General features: G+C 40.8%; 1 protein-coding gene across 23 annotated transcripts in view; it reads left to right on the top strand.

The window, feature by feature from the left end:
- Positions 1-10898, top strand: part of tcf7l2 (transcription factor 7 like 2) — a 90820-nt gene extending 79922 nt beyond the window's left edge. For 2 of the 23 annotated variants that reach the window (XM_062443029.1, XM_062443023.1), the window contains 7 exons: positions 1919-2044; positions 2149-2311; positions 2473-2580; positions 3258-3306; positions 4096-4146; positions 5970-6042; positions 8620-10898. In XM_062443029.1, the coding sequence (XP_062299013.1) occupies positions 1919-2044; positions 2149-2311; positions 2473-2580; positions 3258-3306; positions 4096-4146; positions 5970-6042; positions 8620-9076 (1027 nt within the window). In that variant the 3' untranslated portion in view covers positions 9077-10898. Of the gene's footprint in view, positions 1-1903; positions 2045-2148; positions 2312-2472; positions 2582-3243; positions 3307-4095; positions 4147-5324; positions 6044-8619 lie in introns of those variants that run through there. The other 21 variants (XM_062443042.1, XM_062443040.1, XM_062443027.1 and 18 more) reach the window with 15 other exon arrangements.
- The last annotated feature ends 2565 nt before the right edge of the window (positions 10899-13463 follow it).

Here is a 13463-nt window from a genome sequence, read left to right as displayed (position 1 = left end):
CTGCTGATGAGCCCGGATGATGATGATGATGCCCCCACGCTTCAAAGGGATGGCCGTCATGTTTAAACCATAACCTGGGCCATGCAGTGGCAGCAGGAGGAAGGGAGGGGAGAGAGAGGAAGCGAAGGAGCGTGGAGGTGGCGAGGGGACAGGGAGGAGTAGAGAGGAGGAAGAAGAAGAAGAAGAAGAGAAAAAAATATAGATCTTGGAACAGAGGACATTTTAACAAGTGCACAGAGAGAGAAGGCGGGAGGGTGAACAGGGAGAGAGGAAACAGTGAGCGGAGAAAATGCAGCAGCTCTAATGATGGGCGATATGCAGCCACTGCTGCCGAGCTCCCCATCAACGGATGACATGGCACAAACACCAATGTGTCAGTGATGAAGGGAGAAGAGGGGAAGGGAGAAAAAGAGGGAAAGAGTTTGAGGGGGAGCGCACTGGCACTCCCCTGAGATGGCCTCCAACAGAAACTAGTTGTTCCTGGCGAGTTTATCCTCATCATTATATTCTGGCTCGGAGCCATGCAGCCAGACACAGTCGGATAATGAGCTGCTTTAAAAAAAAAAAGAAAGAAAAGAAGAAATAGAGGGGAAAAAAGAAGAATTATTCCTTTTTTTCCTCTTCTCCTTCATCCTCCTCTCTTCTCTTAAATTTGTGTGTGGTCACGTGGAGCCGAGGCGTTGCACTGTAAACACACACATGCAGATAGACGTGCGCACGATCAAATAATCTCACACAAATAATTAGTGTTATACATACAGGGGTACATACAGTATTGCAGTGTCTTATGGCTGCTCTGGCCAGTGAAATGATTTCATAAATAAGGGTTTCTGGCCTCGATATGCGGAACTGTTGGAGATGATGAGATGATGATAGGAGCGTAGAGGGAGGAAGATAAAAATGTCAGTGCTGCTGACTGTGCTGAATTGGCAGAAAAGGATTGGAGGAGGCAAACAGAGAGCCAATACCTGAAGTGATACTAGGCTTTGATAGAACATTTTAATCTATTTCGCAATAGTCCTTGATAAGAGATAATGGTTGAGGCTTCACCCATCCAAAACCTGGCATTTTCATATCAGTGGAATTGCTACAAATGCAGTTTCCTCAAATATTACAATGAGCCTGAGCCATGCGATTGGCATTTGCCATCAACATTTGAAAGACAGGAGATTTAGTTTTGACTAAAAAGCTATTTCTCCAGCTTCTATAGCAGATTATTGTTAAGGCAGACATAAAGTTCCTCATTGAAAACCTAATGCGTGGGAGGGGTTAATCGGTCTCTGCTAAGATAAAAGCTATGGATCAAATGATTAGAATGTACACAGTCTCTCCATAACTGTGAGTGGAAATGTTCAGAGCTGTCAAGCCAACGCATTCACTGAAACTATAACTGGAAATATTTCCTATATTGGTCAGGATACTCTTGATAAAGAGTCAGTTAATCTCAATTAAGTTGTGATAGAATTAAGAGGAGTGTTCAGTCTATAGGCTTTTTGGGTTGTTTAAAACTAGCATTCAAGAGATTTATCCTTTTCTATTGCCACACAATATAGATGTTTCAAACCACATCTGACTGGTAGTTTGTCATAATTTGCTGTACTACTTTTGTGTGAAGTGTAAATCTGTACCGGCTGGATCCTGTCTTCAAATTAAATGGTGTCACATTTGACCTAGCACTCATTTTGAGTTAAAAATATTCTAATTGGTTGTGAAAAACAATTCAGGAATCAGCCATTTTTTATGTGTTTGTTTTTGTTTCTGCATTTATGTCTTTTGGGCCAATTCCATTTCTTATATGAAGACACTGAAACAGGAATGGAATTGAGCCTCAGCTGTACAGTCTTGTGTTTACATGTGCATCATCTCCTCATTTCACCCTTGTCCATTCTGACGATTTACACAGTCTTCTGTCCTCTAGGTTCCCCCCACACATGGTGCCCCCTCATCACAGTTTGCACACCACGGGCATCCCACACCCAGCCATCGTCACACCCAACGTCAAGCAGGAATCCTCCCACAGTGACATCAGCTCACTCAACAGCTCGTGAGTAGTCTGCCTCTGCCATAAACAAATTGATCGGCCTCAAATTACTTAGAAGTGACCGTAGTTTGACCGTGCTCACCTTCCTGCCCTCTAACCCACCACAGGAAACAGTCAGACGCTAAAAAGGAGGAGGAGAAAAAGAAACAGGTCCACATAAAGAAGCCTCTGAATGCCTTCATGCTGTACATGAAGGAGATGCGGGCCAAAGTGGTGGCTGAGTGCACACTGAAGGAAAGTGCTGCCATCAACCAGATTCTGGGTCGGAGGGTAAGTCCTAACAGTTGAATCAGGGAGGTCAAAGGGCCTATCACAGCGGTTGTTAATTCTGGTGCTCAGAACCCTGCTGATTACCTGACATGGATGATAGATGAATGCAAGTACAGTACTATGTTGAAATTCTTAATTTCTGTTTCTGTCTCCTTTTACAGTGGCACGCCCTATCGAGGGAGGAGCAGGCCAAGTACTACGAGCTGGCCAGGAAAGAACGACAGCTCCACATGCAGCTGTACCCAGGCTGGTCAGCACGAGACAACTATGTAAGTTTTTAAGTTTACAAGTCGTAACGGCCTGTTTCCTTCCCCCTCTCAGTAGGTCACTTGACCAGGACGAGTGCTTCCTTTTGCTTTTTTTCCTTACCTAGCCTGAGGGATTACTCTCTTTCTGTAATGTTCTTTTGATATGTATATCAGAAACTGGACAAATTGCCTCGACCTAAGCCCATCTTTTAATTCCATGCTCCATCTGGAGGAACACTTGTAACAAAGCCTGAATATGACGTTGTTTATATGCCCTAGACACTTTGTTCTGATACGTAAGATACGTAATTTTGTCCAGTTTTTGGATCAAGCTTGCCAGTGGAGTCTTCAGTGAACAGCCTTAGAGAAATCCGTCTTCCAGACGAGAAGCCCATCAAGATGTCTAGATGTTCACAGAGCAGAGGAAAATAAGACAAAAGATTACAGAAAAGAAGAAAAGAGCAGAAAAAAACTTTAAAAAAGCAGAGAGGAGGGAGTATATTCTGGTTTGGCCTGCAGTGGCTGATACAAACCGGAGGGCAGAGATAGAAAAAAAGACAGAATGAATGAATAAATAAGTAAACACAAAGATAAGTCCTATTCTCTGTTTCATGTTTTGGGCATTCTGCAATATAATAACTAAGGTTCCTGTCTGTGTCTATTTTTTTCTTTCTATTTTTTTGGCGGCTAACCAACAGGGGAAAAGGAAGAAGAGAAAAAGGGAAAAGCAGCAAGCAGAGAGCAATGGTAAGTGAGCTGCAATTATCTCTCATATTAGAAGAGCCCCATCATGTGTCAGGCAGATGTGACATCTTGCAAGATAAAAGTCAAGCTAGTTTTTTTTGTGTGTGTTGTTTTTTGTGTGTTTGTGCCTGGCTTTTTTCTTTTTTTTTCTTTTTTTGGTATAGTTATGCTACCCAATGCAATATTTAAATGGTAGAGTTGCTTATAACCCCCCCTCCCCCTCCCATTTTCCCTAGCCTTCCCCTGCTAATAACAACTGAATATGCATGACCCCCCACACTCCTTCTCACCTCCCCTCTTGATACCCCCCCCCCCCCATCCCTTTGCCCCTTAGCGTTCTGGTATTGTGATATGTGTGTTTTGAGAATGTGAAGTTGAAGCATTGTGAGAGCCATTAACTTTGCCAGTGTTGTGTGCGTGGCCCGTTTTTATAATGCCTGTGCCCTGCAGATAGACTGCACTACTGTACTGTGTGTGTGTGTGCGTATGTGTGTGTGTGTGTGTGACTGTGCATGTGTGTACGTGCGCGCACAAACTCGTGTGTGTGTGCTTGGTGGGCTGCCCCTTGCTTGCTTTCATGCATGCTTTTATACAAACATAAGAAAAAAAATCACTGACATCTTAAAATTAAGGAGGTTTGCTAATTCCATGATTTATCCATTTTTATTCTTATGATTCATATTCTTCTGATCGTATTGTGAGGAGCATTGCCGACTTGTTATTATGTATTTTGCGCTCGTTTGGTGACGGATTTCTTCTTGAAGGCCTCTCTATCTGTTCTTTTTTTTTCAGAACACAGAGAATATTTTCCAAACCCTTGCCTTTCACTCCCTCCGATTACAGGTGCTAATGTCATTTTGAGTATTAAATTACTAACTTGTTTTTTTTTTTTATTGTTTTTTTTCTCCTTCTTTTTAAATTTAATGTATATTTATTCATCCATGATTGTGCAATATTGGGCAGGTTTAAACTTAAATTTAATATTTTTAAAAATATGCTCTATTTGCTTTGTTTGTTGCTTTCTTTTCTCAAAATGTTGCTATTGTTCATTTGACTTTAAGCTAGTATATTTTCATTTAATCTACCTTCATTTCACTGATGTTAGGGCATAAGTATGCTTGAGGAAGTGGTGATGTAAAGCTAGGTTATCATTGTGGAGTATGACTTGAAGGATGTGATGTCAGGGTAAACCTCCTTAATCTAAATGCTTCAGTAGCTGCGCTTGTGCCTCTCCTATAGGCCAGCATGAGTTTCCCCCCCCACTTTGAATCTGTCGCTACTCAGACAAGACCTGGACTCAAACACTCCTCCACAGTATTGTGCTATCACTCAGCTCTACTTCCTATAATGACACAATTACTGGATAGACCTACTGTACCAAGTGACTGGCAGCTTTTATACAACAGACAGCCAATGTTGATGGAAAATAGTCAACTGTTTGATGCCAGGTCTAAAGAGTAGATTCCCTCTTCAGGTTCCAGCCTTTTTAATCCTTCTCCTGGCTAGGGCTAACTCATAACCACGCTGTTGAGCAATCTGCTACTGCTGCCTAGTTCTGCCACCTTGACCTTCCCTTTTTGAAATCATAGAGCACTGATAACATCTAGCAGTAAATTAATCCAATCTGCATTTGCTCCATTTATATCCTCTGGACCAAATAAGCGCTGCCTTATCTCCAGCTTTAACTCCAGTTGTAATATAGATTACATCACTGAAAGCGATTGTTTCTGTATTAATATCATAATTTGCATGCATTTTGATTTTGGTTGCATTTGATGCTTTTAAACACACTAATGGTTTCAGTCTTGTCTTGAAAGGCACTTTTGAGAATAGCTTTAATGACTTTTTGGGTGGGTGGGTTTCTTGCACAATGAGCTACTGCCAAGCTTCATAGATTCACTGTTCTCTGTTTTTTCTCCTTATTTCTCTCCTCCTTTTGATTTCTCTTCTTTCTTTCTTTATTTATTTTTTTGGTTCTATTCCTCCTATCTGCTGGCTTCCCTTCCCTGTTGTGGCATCAGACCTGAGCGCTCCTAAGAAGTGTCGAGCGCGCTTTGGGCTCGACCAACAGAATAACTGGTGTGGCCCGTGCAGGTGTGTATGGTGTGTGCTTGCACTGGCCAGGGCCAGGTGAAGGCTGGGTAACTGAACGCTGGGACTTCCTCCGCTCTCTGCTGCTGCCCCTCCCTTTTTTTCTCTTTTCTTTCCTCCCCCTTGTCTGTCCCGCCAGGCTATCATGACCTCTCAGCTTCCTCCAGCCACGCCCTGCCGGTCTATCTCTAGGTTCCCCCTATTTGATTTTTACCTCCTGTTTGGGAAGAAGGGTATTAACAGCATATGCCAGAGTGTTTGTATGAATGACGACTGTGTGTGTGTGTTGATAAAAAATACATTTCTGGGGTTACAGGGGTTTCATTGCAGGATGAACTGAACAAAAAGCCTCACAGAGATGGGGCAGAAATCCTAAACTGGCAGGTTGGGGCTTGGAGGATCTGGAGCCTGATGGCTTGGTCAAAATGGAGGACATCCCAGTGTTGCCAGCCTAAACCTAAACCCTGGCTACATGTTTATGTCTGTGCAATGACGTGTCCATTTTTCTTTTTCTTTCTTTTTCTTTTTTTTTTTGTCTCTGTGTGTATGTTTGTGTCTACCTCTTTGGCTAACAGATGCAAATACCCCAAAGAAGTGTCGTGCCTTGTTCGGGCTTGATCAGCTGAGTTTATGGTGCAAACCATGCAGGTATAACTGCTGTAGTACCAATGGGAGGAAGACATCCACAATGAGCAACTTCTTCTCCTTGATTATTTGCTCAGATATCCCTCTAAAACATGTTTCCATCAGTGTGGTAACAGATGGCAAACTCCTCTGCTCCTTTTCCTCACTAAGGAGCTTCCTGCTATAAATTCCCTCACAGCAATTTTTCCTCACTGAACTCGATTCAAGCCCAGTGGCAGAAAATGGATTTCTAAATAAGATTACTGAATATTTTATCTCAACTAAATATCTTGCTGCAAGATCATGGTTTCCTAATACCATTTGGAATAACATTTCTAACAAGTTGACTTTGTTATCGTTGAAATCCATTTTCTCTCCAGGCAGTGGATAATTCCCTCCCATCTTAACTGTCATGTATGTCCTAATTGGCGCCCTTGAATAACAATGTTATGCTTACAAATTTAGCCCTGCTTTCTCTGAGGGCCTGTTCAGTGACACTCTTTTCTGTGCCCTCTTCCTCCTCCCTCTCCACCTCTTCTTCCTCCAAACTCCTCTTCAATAACCCTTACTTAGTCCCTACCTGTTGTCTTTCTGTTCTGACACAAGCAGTCTTTGAATTGGGAATATTTTCATGGTAGGTATTTGTTTCTGCTAAGTAATACCCTTCTCTGTGTCTGGCTTGCACCACTCTTTCTTGACACAACTCTTCAGTGCCAACCATTGCAACACATTTCATTCGTATTGTTTTCATCTTTTACATGGGTAGGTTTGAAATCAAAATTTATGATTTTTGTATTTGTTATTGTCACATACAACCTATTTGAAAGGACAGTCATTAGTTTTTATCTTCAGAATTGAACAGATCACCAATCCTGTGTTGTAGGTATTTTCTTTGTAGTTGATAGAGTACCTCCACACAGTCTGCCATTGTTGGTGTTCCCACTTGACTCTTTTATTTATTTCCCTTCCAACTGACACACATAATCAAAAGCACTACTTTATTCCTGAAACAATAATCGCAGATCAGGAGATCAGGAGAAGCCAAAGTGCGATAATTCAGTCTTCGCCGAGAGGTTAAAAGTTCTCTCTGGGCTCCATTCCCTAAAAGATGCATCTGGTGTAATTTCCCCCGAGACGGAGAAATCAATAACATACACAGGCACATACTATGAATCGATATGTCTGTTAAAAAATGGATATTAGCTCATTTGTTGCAGTTTGACAGACAGTTATCGAGAGCTAGATGTGTACATAGTAGCAAAATGATACCTTTTTACGCCCGGTCGATACTCCGCACCACCCAGCGCCACAGTATCCGTGTAGGATGCACTTAAAAGCCTTATCCCTACTCTTTTCTATACTATTCTAGTGTTCTACACTGTCCTACATTGTGTGTTGTACTGTTCAGCTTACTGGAAATGCATGCTTGTCTTTCTACCCAGCATGCAACCATTTTTTTTGAGGCCTTTTTTTAAATGTGATTTGTTGGTGTCTCTTCTTTTTCATCCTCAGTAAAAATGCTCTCTCTGTATTTGGACTTGTTCCCTTCACAATTAAAGAAAAGGGATTGATAATGCATCTAAATAAAACAGTAGCTCAGCCTTACATGTTCCAAAAGCCTTAGTCTTTATTTTTTAAGCACCTTCTTTTTACCTACTTTCTCTGTGAGTCTTAAATACTAATACTCCACGGCCTTCAGGCATTCTTGTGTTAGAATGGAGAGCTGAGAGTGGGGTCACTGCCAGGGTCAGGGTAAAGATGAGGTGGGCAGAGTATCCCCCTTAACCAAATCTGAGCACAGCAGAGTCACCACAGATAAATGCAACACTCCCCTCTCGTTCTCTTCGAAATCCCCCCCACCCCTCACCCCACATGCTCGTTCTTCGGGGTTCCACTGAGCACAACGGGCCTGGCCTCAGGACTCAACAGACAGGGGGAGGGTCCCGACCCCAGGCAGGCAATGCAAACATGATGCCTTGACCCCTCACGAATACACACTTGTGTCTGTGGGGCAGATGCGGGGTAGTGTGGATCTTGTTGACTTTTTCACCCTCATATCCAAAGTCGGTCTCCCCCTCAGGAGAAGAGAGAGTGCAGCCAGTTAGAGGTAGAAGAGAGAGACAGGTCCAGTAACCTCGTGTTGCTGTACAGATCAGGCTGATCCCTGTTGGAGGTCTTGCCTGTAAGAAAAGGCTGACTTTACATCCAGAGAGCAACCATTACTACGTCTCATTCATTTTGTCCTCACATCATCTTCATCATCATCATCATCTGTCTGCTTTTCATTTCCCTGCTGTCTCCTGTCCAGGTGCTTCACCTGTGACCTTTCCTTACATGTCTGTCCTGTCTGGTGGTTTAGTATTTGGAACCTGACTGTCATTTCTGCAACCTTATCTTCTAAGCACGAAGTCTACGAAGCTACTTGAATGCACCTGCGAAAAGAAATAAAAATAATAGTAATTTTTAAAGCAAATAATGGTTTTCCTTAATTTTTTTAAAAAAATGCAAAGGTGCATTGAAGTGAGCAGCAGTGCTAAGATGCGATGCAATTCGAAGATGTGTTACTAAAAGATGCTCTCTTTCTCTTGCCTTGTCCCTCAGGAGAAAAAAAAAGTGCATTCGCTACATCCAAGGTGAAGGCAGCTGTGCCAGTCCTCCCTCTACGGACGGAAGCTTACTAGACTCCCCCCCATCCTCCCCTTCCTCAGTGGTTCCCTCCCCCTCCTCAAAAGAGTCCAAACCTCAGACTGAACAAATGCAACCTCTCTCACTGACTATGAAACCGGCCCACCAGCCCCTCCACCACCCGCACCTCCTGGCTGGGCCTCCACCGCCATCTTTGGTTCAGCTGGGAAACTCTGCTGCAGCTAGCAAAACGCCCGGCGCCTCCTCCCACAACGGAGCCCTGGAGCACGGTGACGTCTCGTCCTCGCGGCAGCCGGGCTCCTCTGTGGCATCCTCAATGGTCCGGCCCTCGGCATCGCTGTGTCATTCCCACTCGCTCCTCCCCTCCACGGCCCCTCAGCCTCTGTCGCTAGTGACCAAGTCTATAGAATAGTCTACCCTATTCTTCTTCTCCTCTTTTCTAGCTCTGCACACACAACACACACACACACACACCTTTCTAGGCCCTCTCTCTGCTATATTTCACTTACCGTCAGTTCTTTTCTCTTTTATGTTTCTGTGCCATACGGCTTTGAAATTTTAGTTTTTGGTTTTATTAAAGTTCATTGGTCAATATTTGACCCATCATTATCAAAAAAAATCTAATTATTATAAAGAAATGATACAATGAGCTGTAGTATAGCTTTGTGAATCTGCCAAAATTTTTATGAATTTTGTTTTGTCTTTTTTGTAGTGTTTAAACAGTGCAAACAGAAAAATTATCTAGTTCAACTTCAAAATGTTTAAAAGACGGATATAAAAAGGTAGGTTAGATTATTCAATGAGCCCTTTTCTTCAAAGAGTTGGTTCTCCTTCTTTATTTGTATTAAATACGAGCTTGCGAACCAATCATTTGACATCTGTTCAAACTCTAGGAGGGCATGAGGCTAGCGGTGACACCTCTCTGAGGAACAACTTTAATTGTGATGTTACTTGTTCTTGTTTAAATGTACAGAATAATGGGGAGGGGGGGATTACTGTGTTAAATATGCATTCTTCCACTGCGTTGTCTTTTTTCTTTGTTGTTTACCTTTGGGGTGGAGTCAGGCAAGTTGGGTGGGCTTGAGGGGAGGTTGGGGTGGGAGGGTTGAGGGTTATTAAATTCAAAATGTCACAACGCTAGGACCAGTAGTATTTATTGCTTTAGAGATTGCTTGTTGTATCTTGTATGTGTCTCTTTTTGACTTTTTGTTTCTTAATACATTGTACAAATATTTTTTCTTAAGGTAAGCGACTTATATATGAATGATCCATTTTTACAAGGAGGTTTTAAAAGGCAAATCTTTTTGTTATTGATTTCTTTCCTCGCTGAAAACCTGGATTCCACTCAGTGTACTGTGTAGATCTCATGAACAGAAGTATGCACAACTTCATTTCGAGAAATGCGTCTATAAGCCATTTTACAAAAAGAAGAAAAGAAAACTTGAAACAAGAGACAGTGGGTACCGTGTCTTCAGTAGTTGGAAAAGTGTCTAAAGCCCTTCTTTTTTATTGCACAGTCACATCTCTCAGACTGTAGATTCGTGTACAGATTTTCCGTGCCAAATTTTGTGATAATTTTCTCTGCCCCTCTAACCATGCTGTAGGGATCTTTTTTTTTTTGTTTTGTTTTGTTGTTGTTTGTTTTTCTTTAATTTCGATACCATTCTTTGCTGTGACGTTACATAGATTGCTATGTATGTAGTATAAATGTTGCTATAACAAATGTGTTTGGTAGCAATTGTCAAATATTAAAATTTAAACCTAATAAAAAGACGGACATCATACTGTATAAACCCACAAGGGCCAAATTATGTATATTAGGAGGTTCATAAAAAAACTATTAAATACAAAAAAATACACAAACTGCCACTTTTAAGTACACTACTACATATAGGTAGATAGAAAAAATAGGCATGTTGATGTTGCAAGAGGCTGTAAAAAAAGCTACAAGAGAATCATCCACTCGGTACCATTGTAGTTGACATGACGCGACTGTAATCTGTCGATTTCTTCTCTGGTTTATTAAGATGCTAATGATAAATAGTTTGAATGTTTCCTTAACGGCTGTGATGTTCCTGTTCTATTTTATGCTCTTATCTTTTTGTTTGTTTGTTTTTTCCTGTTATTTTAAATGGTTCCAAAACCATGTTTTTTTGTAATGAATAAATGTTTATGCTGTACAGTCTCTGTAGCATGCAGTTCTGTATTAATAAAAGCAACTTAGTATGTGCACATTTGTGTCTTCCTTTTATTCTCAAGTCTACTGGCAGGTGCAGAGACACGAGAAAATGTTAAACCAGCATCTCGGCATGTAGACACAGTTTTCCTTTATAGTTCATGACATAATCAGTAATCAAGAATAAAACGTAATTATTTCAAGAAGAAACTTAAGTTGTGTATGATCATTTACTTATGTTGCATTAATGCCATTATAATTCAAAATTGGAAATACAGTATCAAGTTTCATGTAGTGCAATGGCCAAATCAATGGTTATTCTATTGAAAGCAACCTTGTAAACAGATGGAACATAATGCTTTCTGTATAAGCACCAACAGAAAGAAATGGATTATTGCTGACATGGTCATTTCCAGAGAGCAAACTTTTAGTTTATATTTTGCCAAGTTAAATGAAGACAATGAGGATCTTTTAGTTCACCAAACTTGTTGGACACAAAAATGTTCCACTCATTTCATAAGTTTGTATTTCCACAAATGCAAACTATAATGGTGTTTTATTATAGTTACACAAAATAAAACTATACTGTCAGCCTTTCAATGAAAATATATTCACTATTTAACTTAACATTGAGCCATTAACTTAATTAAACATTTTTTGAACAAGACAGTATCTTGACTCATTCTGGAAGAAATGACCCCAGAACTTCAGCATATTCCAATATACCTTTACTGGATATGCTGCAAAGATAATCTTTTTTTAGTTTGAATGTTTCATCCAGGTAATCATTTGAAATGCATTTAATCAGGTATACTTTAATGGCAAAAATGCATGTTTTAAGGGAGCGTTAGATTGTACACCAGCTAAACCAGGACATTTTAAGGAGATATTTCATACAAAAAAAGACAAAACTGGATTTTTTTTTGTCTGGTGATGTGTTATATCTAAATTAAAGCAAATCAGATCACTGCACAGGTCAGGTGTTGGTAATTTACACTCAATGCAGTGGTATCAATGCAATCACTATACCAATAAACTATTTTTATAAACATTTTAATCATACTCAATCATTGTTTCAAAAATGTGGTTTTCTCCAGGTCTTCATACACAAGCAAATGTTGCAACACTTCAGCAAGCAAGACAGCTATCAGTTATTTTCCAGATCTGTCTTGTATCCACATATCAACATTGACCAGGATTCACACCAGGCTTGAGAATGCCTCTCAAGTACATCTTGAGCGAACACTTGGTGGTTGAATTCTCTGCTCAGGATCATCTAAGAAGAAACAACTGCTGCCAAACATAAAAAATGCACAATCTGCACAAGGCCATACAGAGAGGAGGGTTATGATTAGGTGTGAACTAAACTTGCTACAAGATATTAAGCACCAGCGAATCAGCATTACAAATCTGAACATAATAAAGGTTAACTTTATGTTCACATTGCAATACTTGGCATCTGATTATGACTTAAATGTATTTCGAGCTGTCGAGATCACTCAAGATGCATTTTAGTGCCAAGTATCGAAAAGAGGTCCAAGGGGACTAACATGATCATAGATTGGTGGAAAAAGTGGCGAGTACAGCTGAAGCCATGCTGAAAACTGGAGGGGCAGGCAAAAACTATTGCAAAAAAAAGTTTTGGGTGCTCTGATCTCTGACACTTTACAAGACGAATCGTCTTTTGCCCACATTGTCTGATCACAGTCGGCCATACTTATGTCTCACGCAAATCCACCTCTTACACTAAAGCGATACTTGACTAATTCTCAGCAGGGACATTTTTCATTCCCTTGCTTTCATCTGCGTAGAGGCTAGAGTGCAGGAAGAGCTCACAGCATCACCTCTGGAGCTGGAAGAGATTCAGTGACTCGCTGAACACTTAAACAAGGCTGATTCCTGCTGACAAAGGTGCTTTTACTTCACTGTGTGTTCTGAGTTGTGTGTTTGCTCAAGAATTCAAAATATTCTGCAACGAACATAAAGTGGCTCTTAACACATTCTTCTCTTCAAAACTGCTCATAATACAGATGTTGTTAGATGATATACCTATGATTTAATTGATGTTAGGGACATTTTCTTGCACTTTCATCTGTGAAATTATCATCTACACATTTCAGCTCCTTCAGTGGACTTGAATTGGCAGTTATGTCAGGAATTTGTGTACAAATGTTCTGTATTAGAAACAGCACACAGGCGTTACATAGCAGTCAAAGCAGGCTGTGTTGTTTGGGTTGGTCTCCACTTACGTGACATTCTCAATGGATCAACAACAGCTTTGCAGGAAAACAGTGTGTGTGTGTACGTGCTTGCAATTGAGCGCAACATTTTATGGATTTGCTCCATACACTGAGGAGAGCAGCATTGATTTCTTATTTACTTGAAGTTTGCTTAAATCTACAAACTAGCCAGGCAAACAACGAAAAAGTATTAAAGTTTAGCTGAAATACAAGGTGCATGTTGTACTTGAATAAAAGGTATAGACGGTCCTCTAGTGACTACCAAGCAAAGAATTTAAGCCTGGGAGATGCATTCAGTTGTGATCAAGCAAATGTGGGACACTATACACACTTAATGCATTGGTGTGTGCTATACCCTTGAACTATAAACCATTAGACTAGCA

The sequence above is a fragment of the Scomber scombrus genome, chromosome 21 (assembly GCF_963691925.1).
Source record: "Scomber scombrus chromosome 21, fScoSco1.1, whole genome shotgun sequence".
Classification (NCBI taxonomy): domain Eukaryota; kingdom Metazoa; phylum Chordata; class Actinopteri; order Scombriformes; family Scombridae; genus Scomber; species Scomber scombrus.
This window is presented reverse-complemented; position numbering and strand designations above follow the sequence as displayed.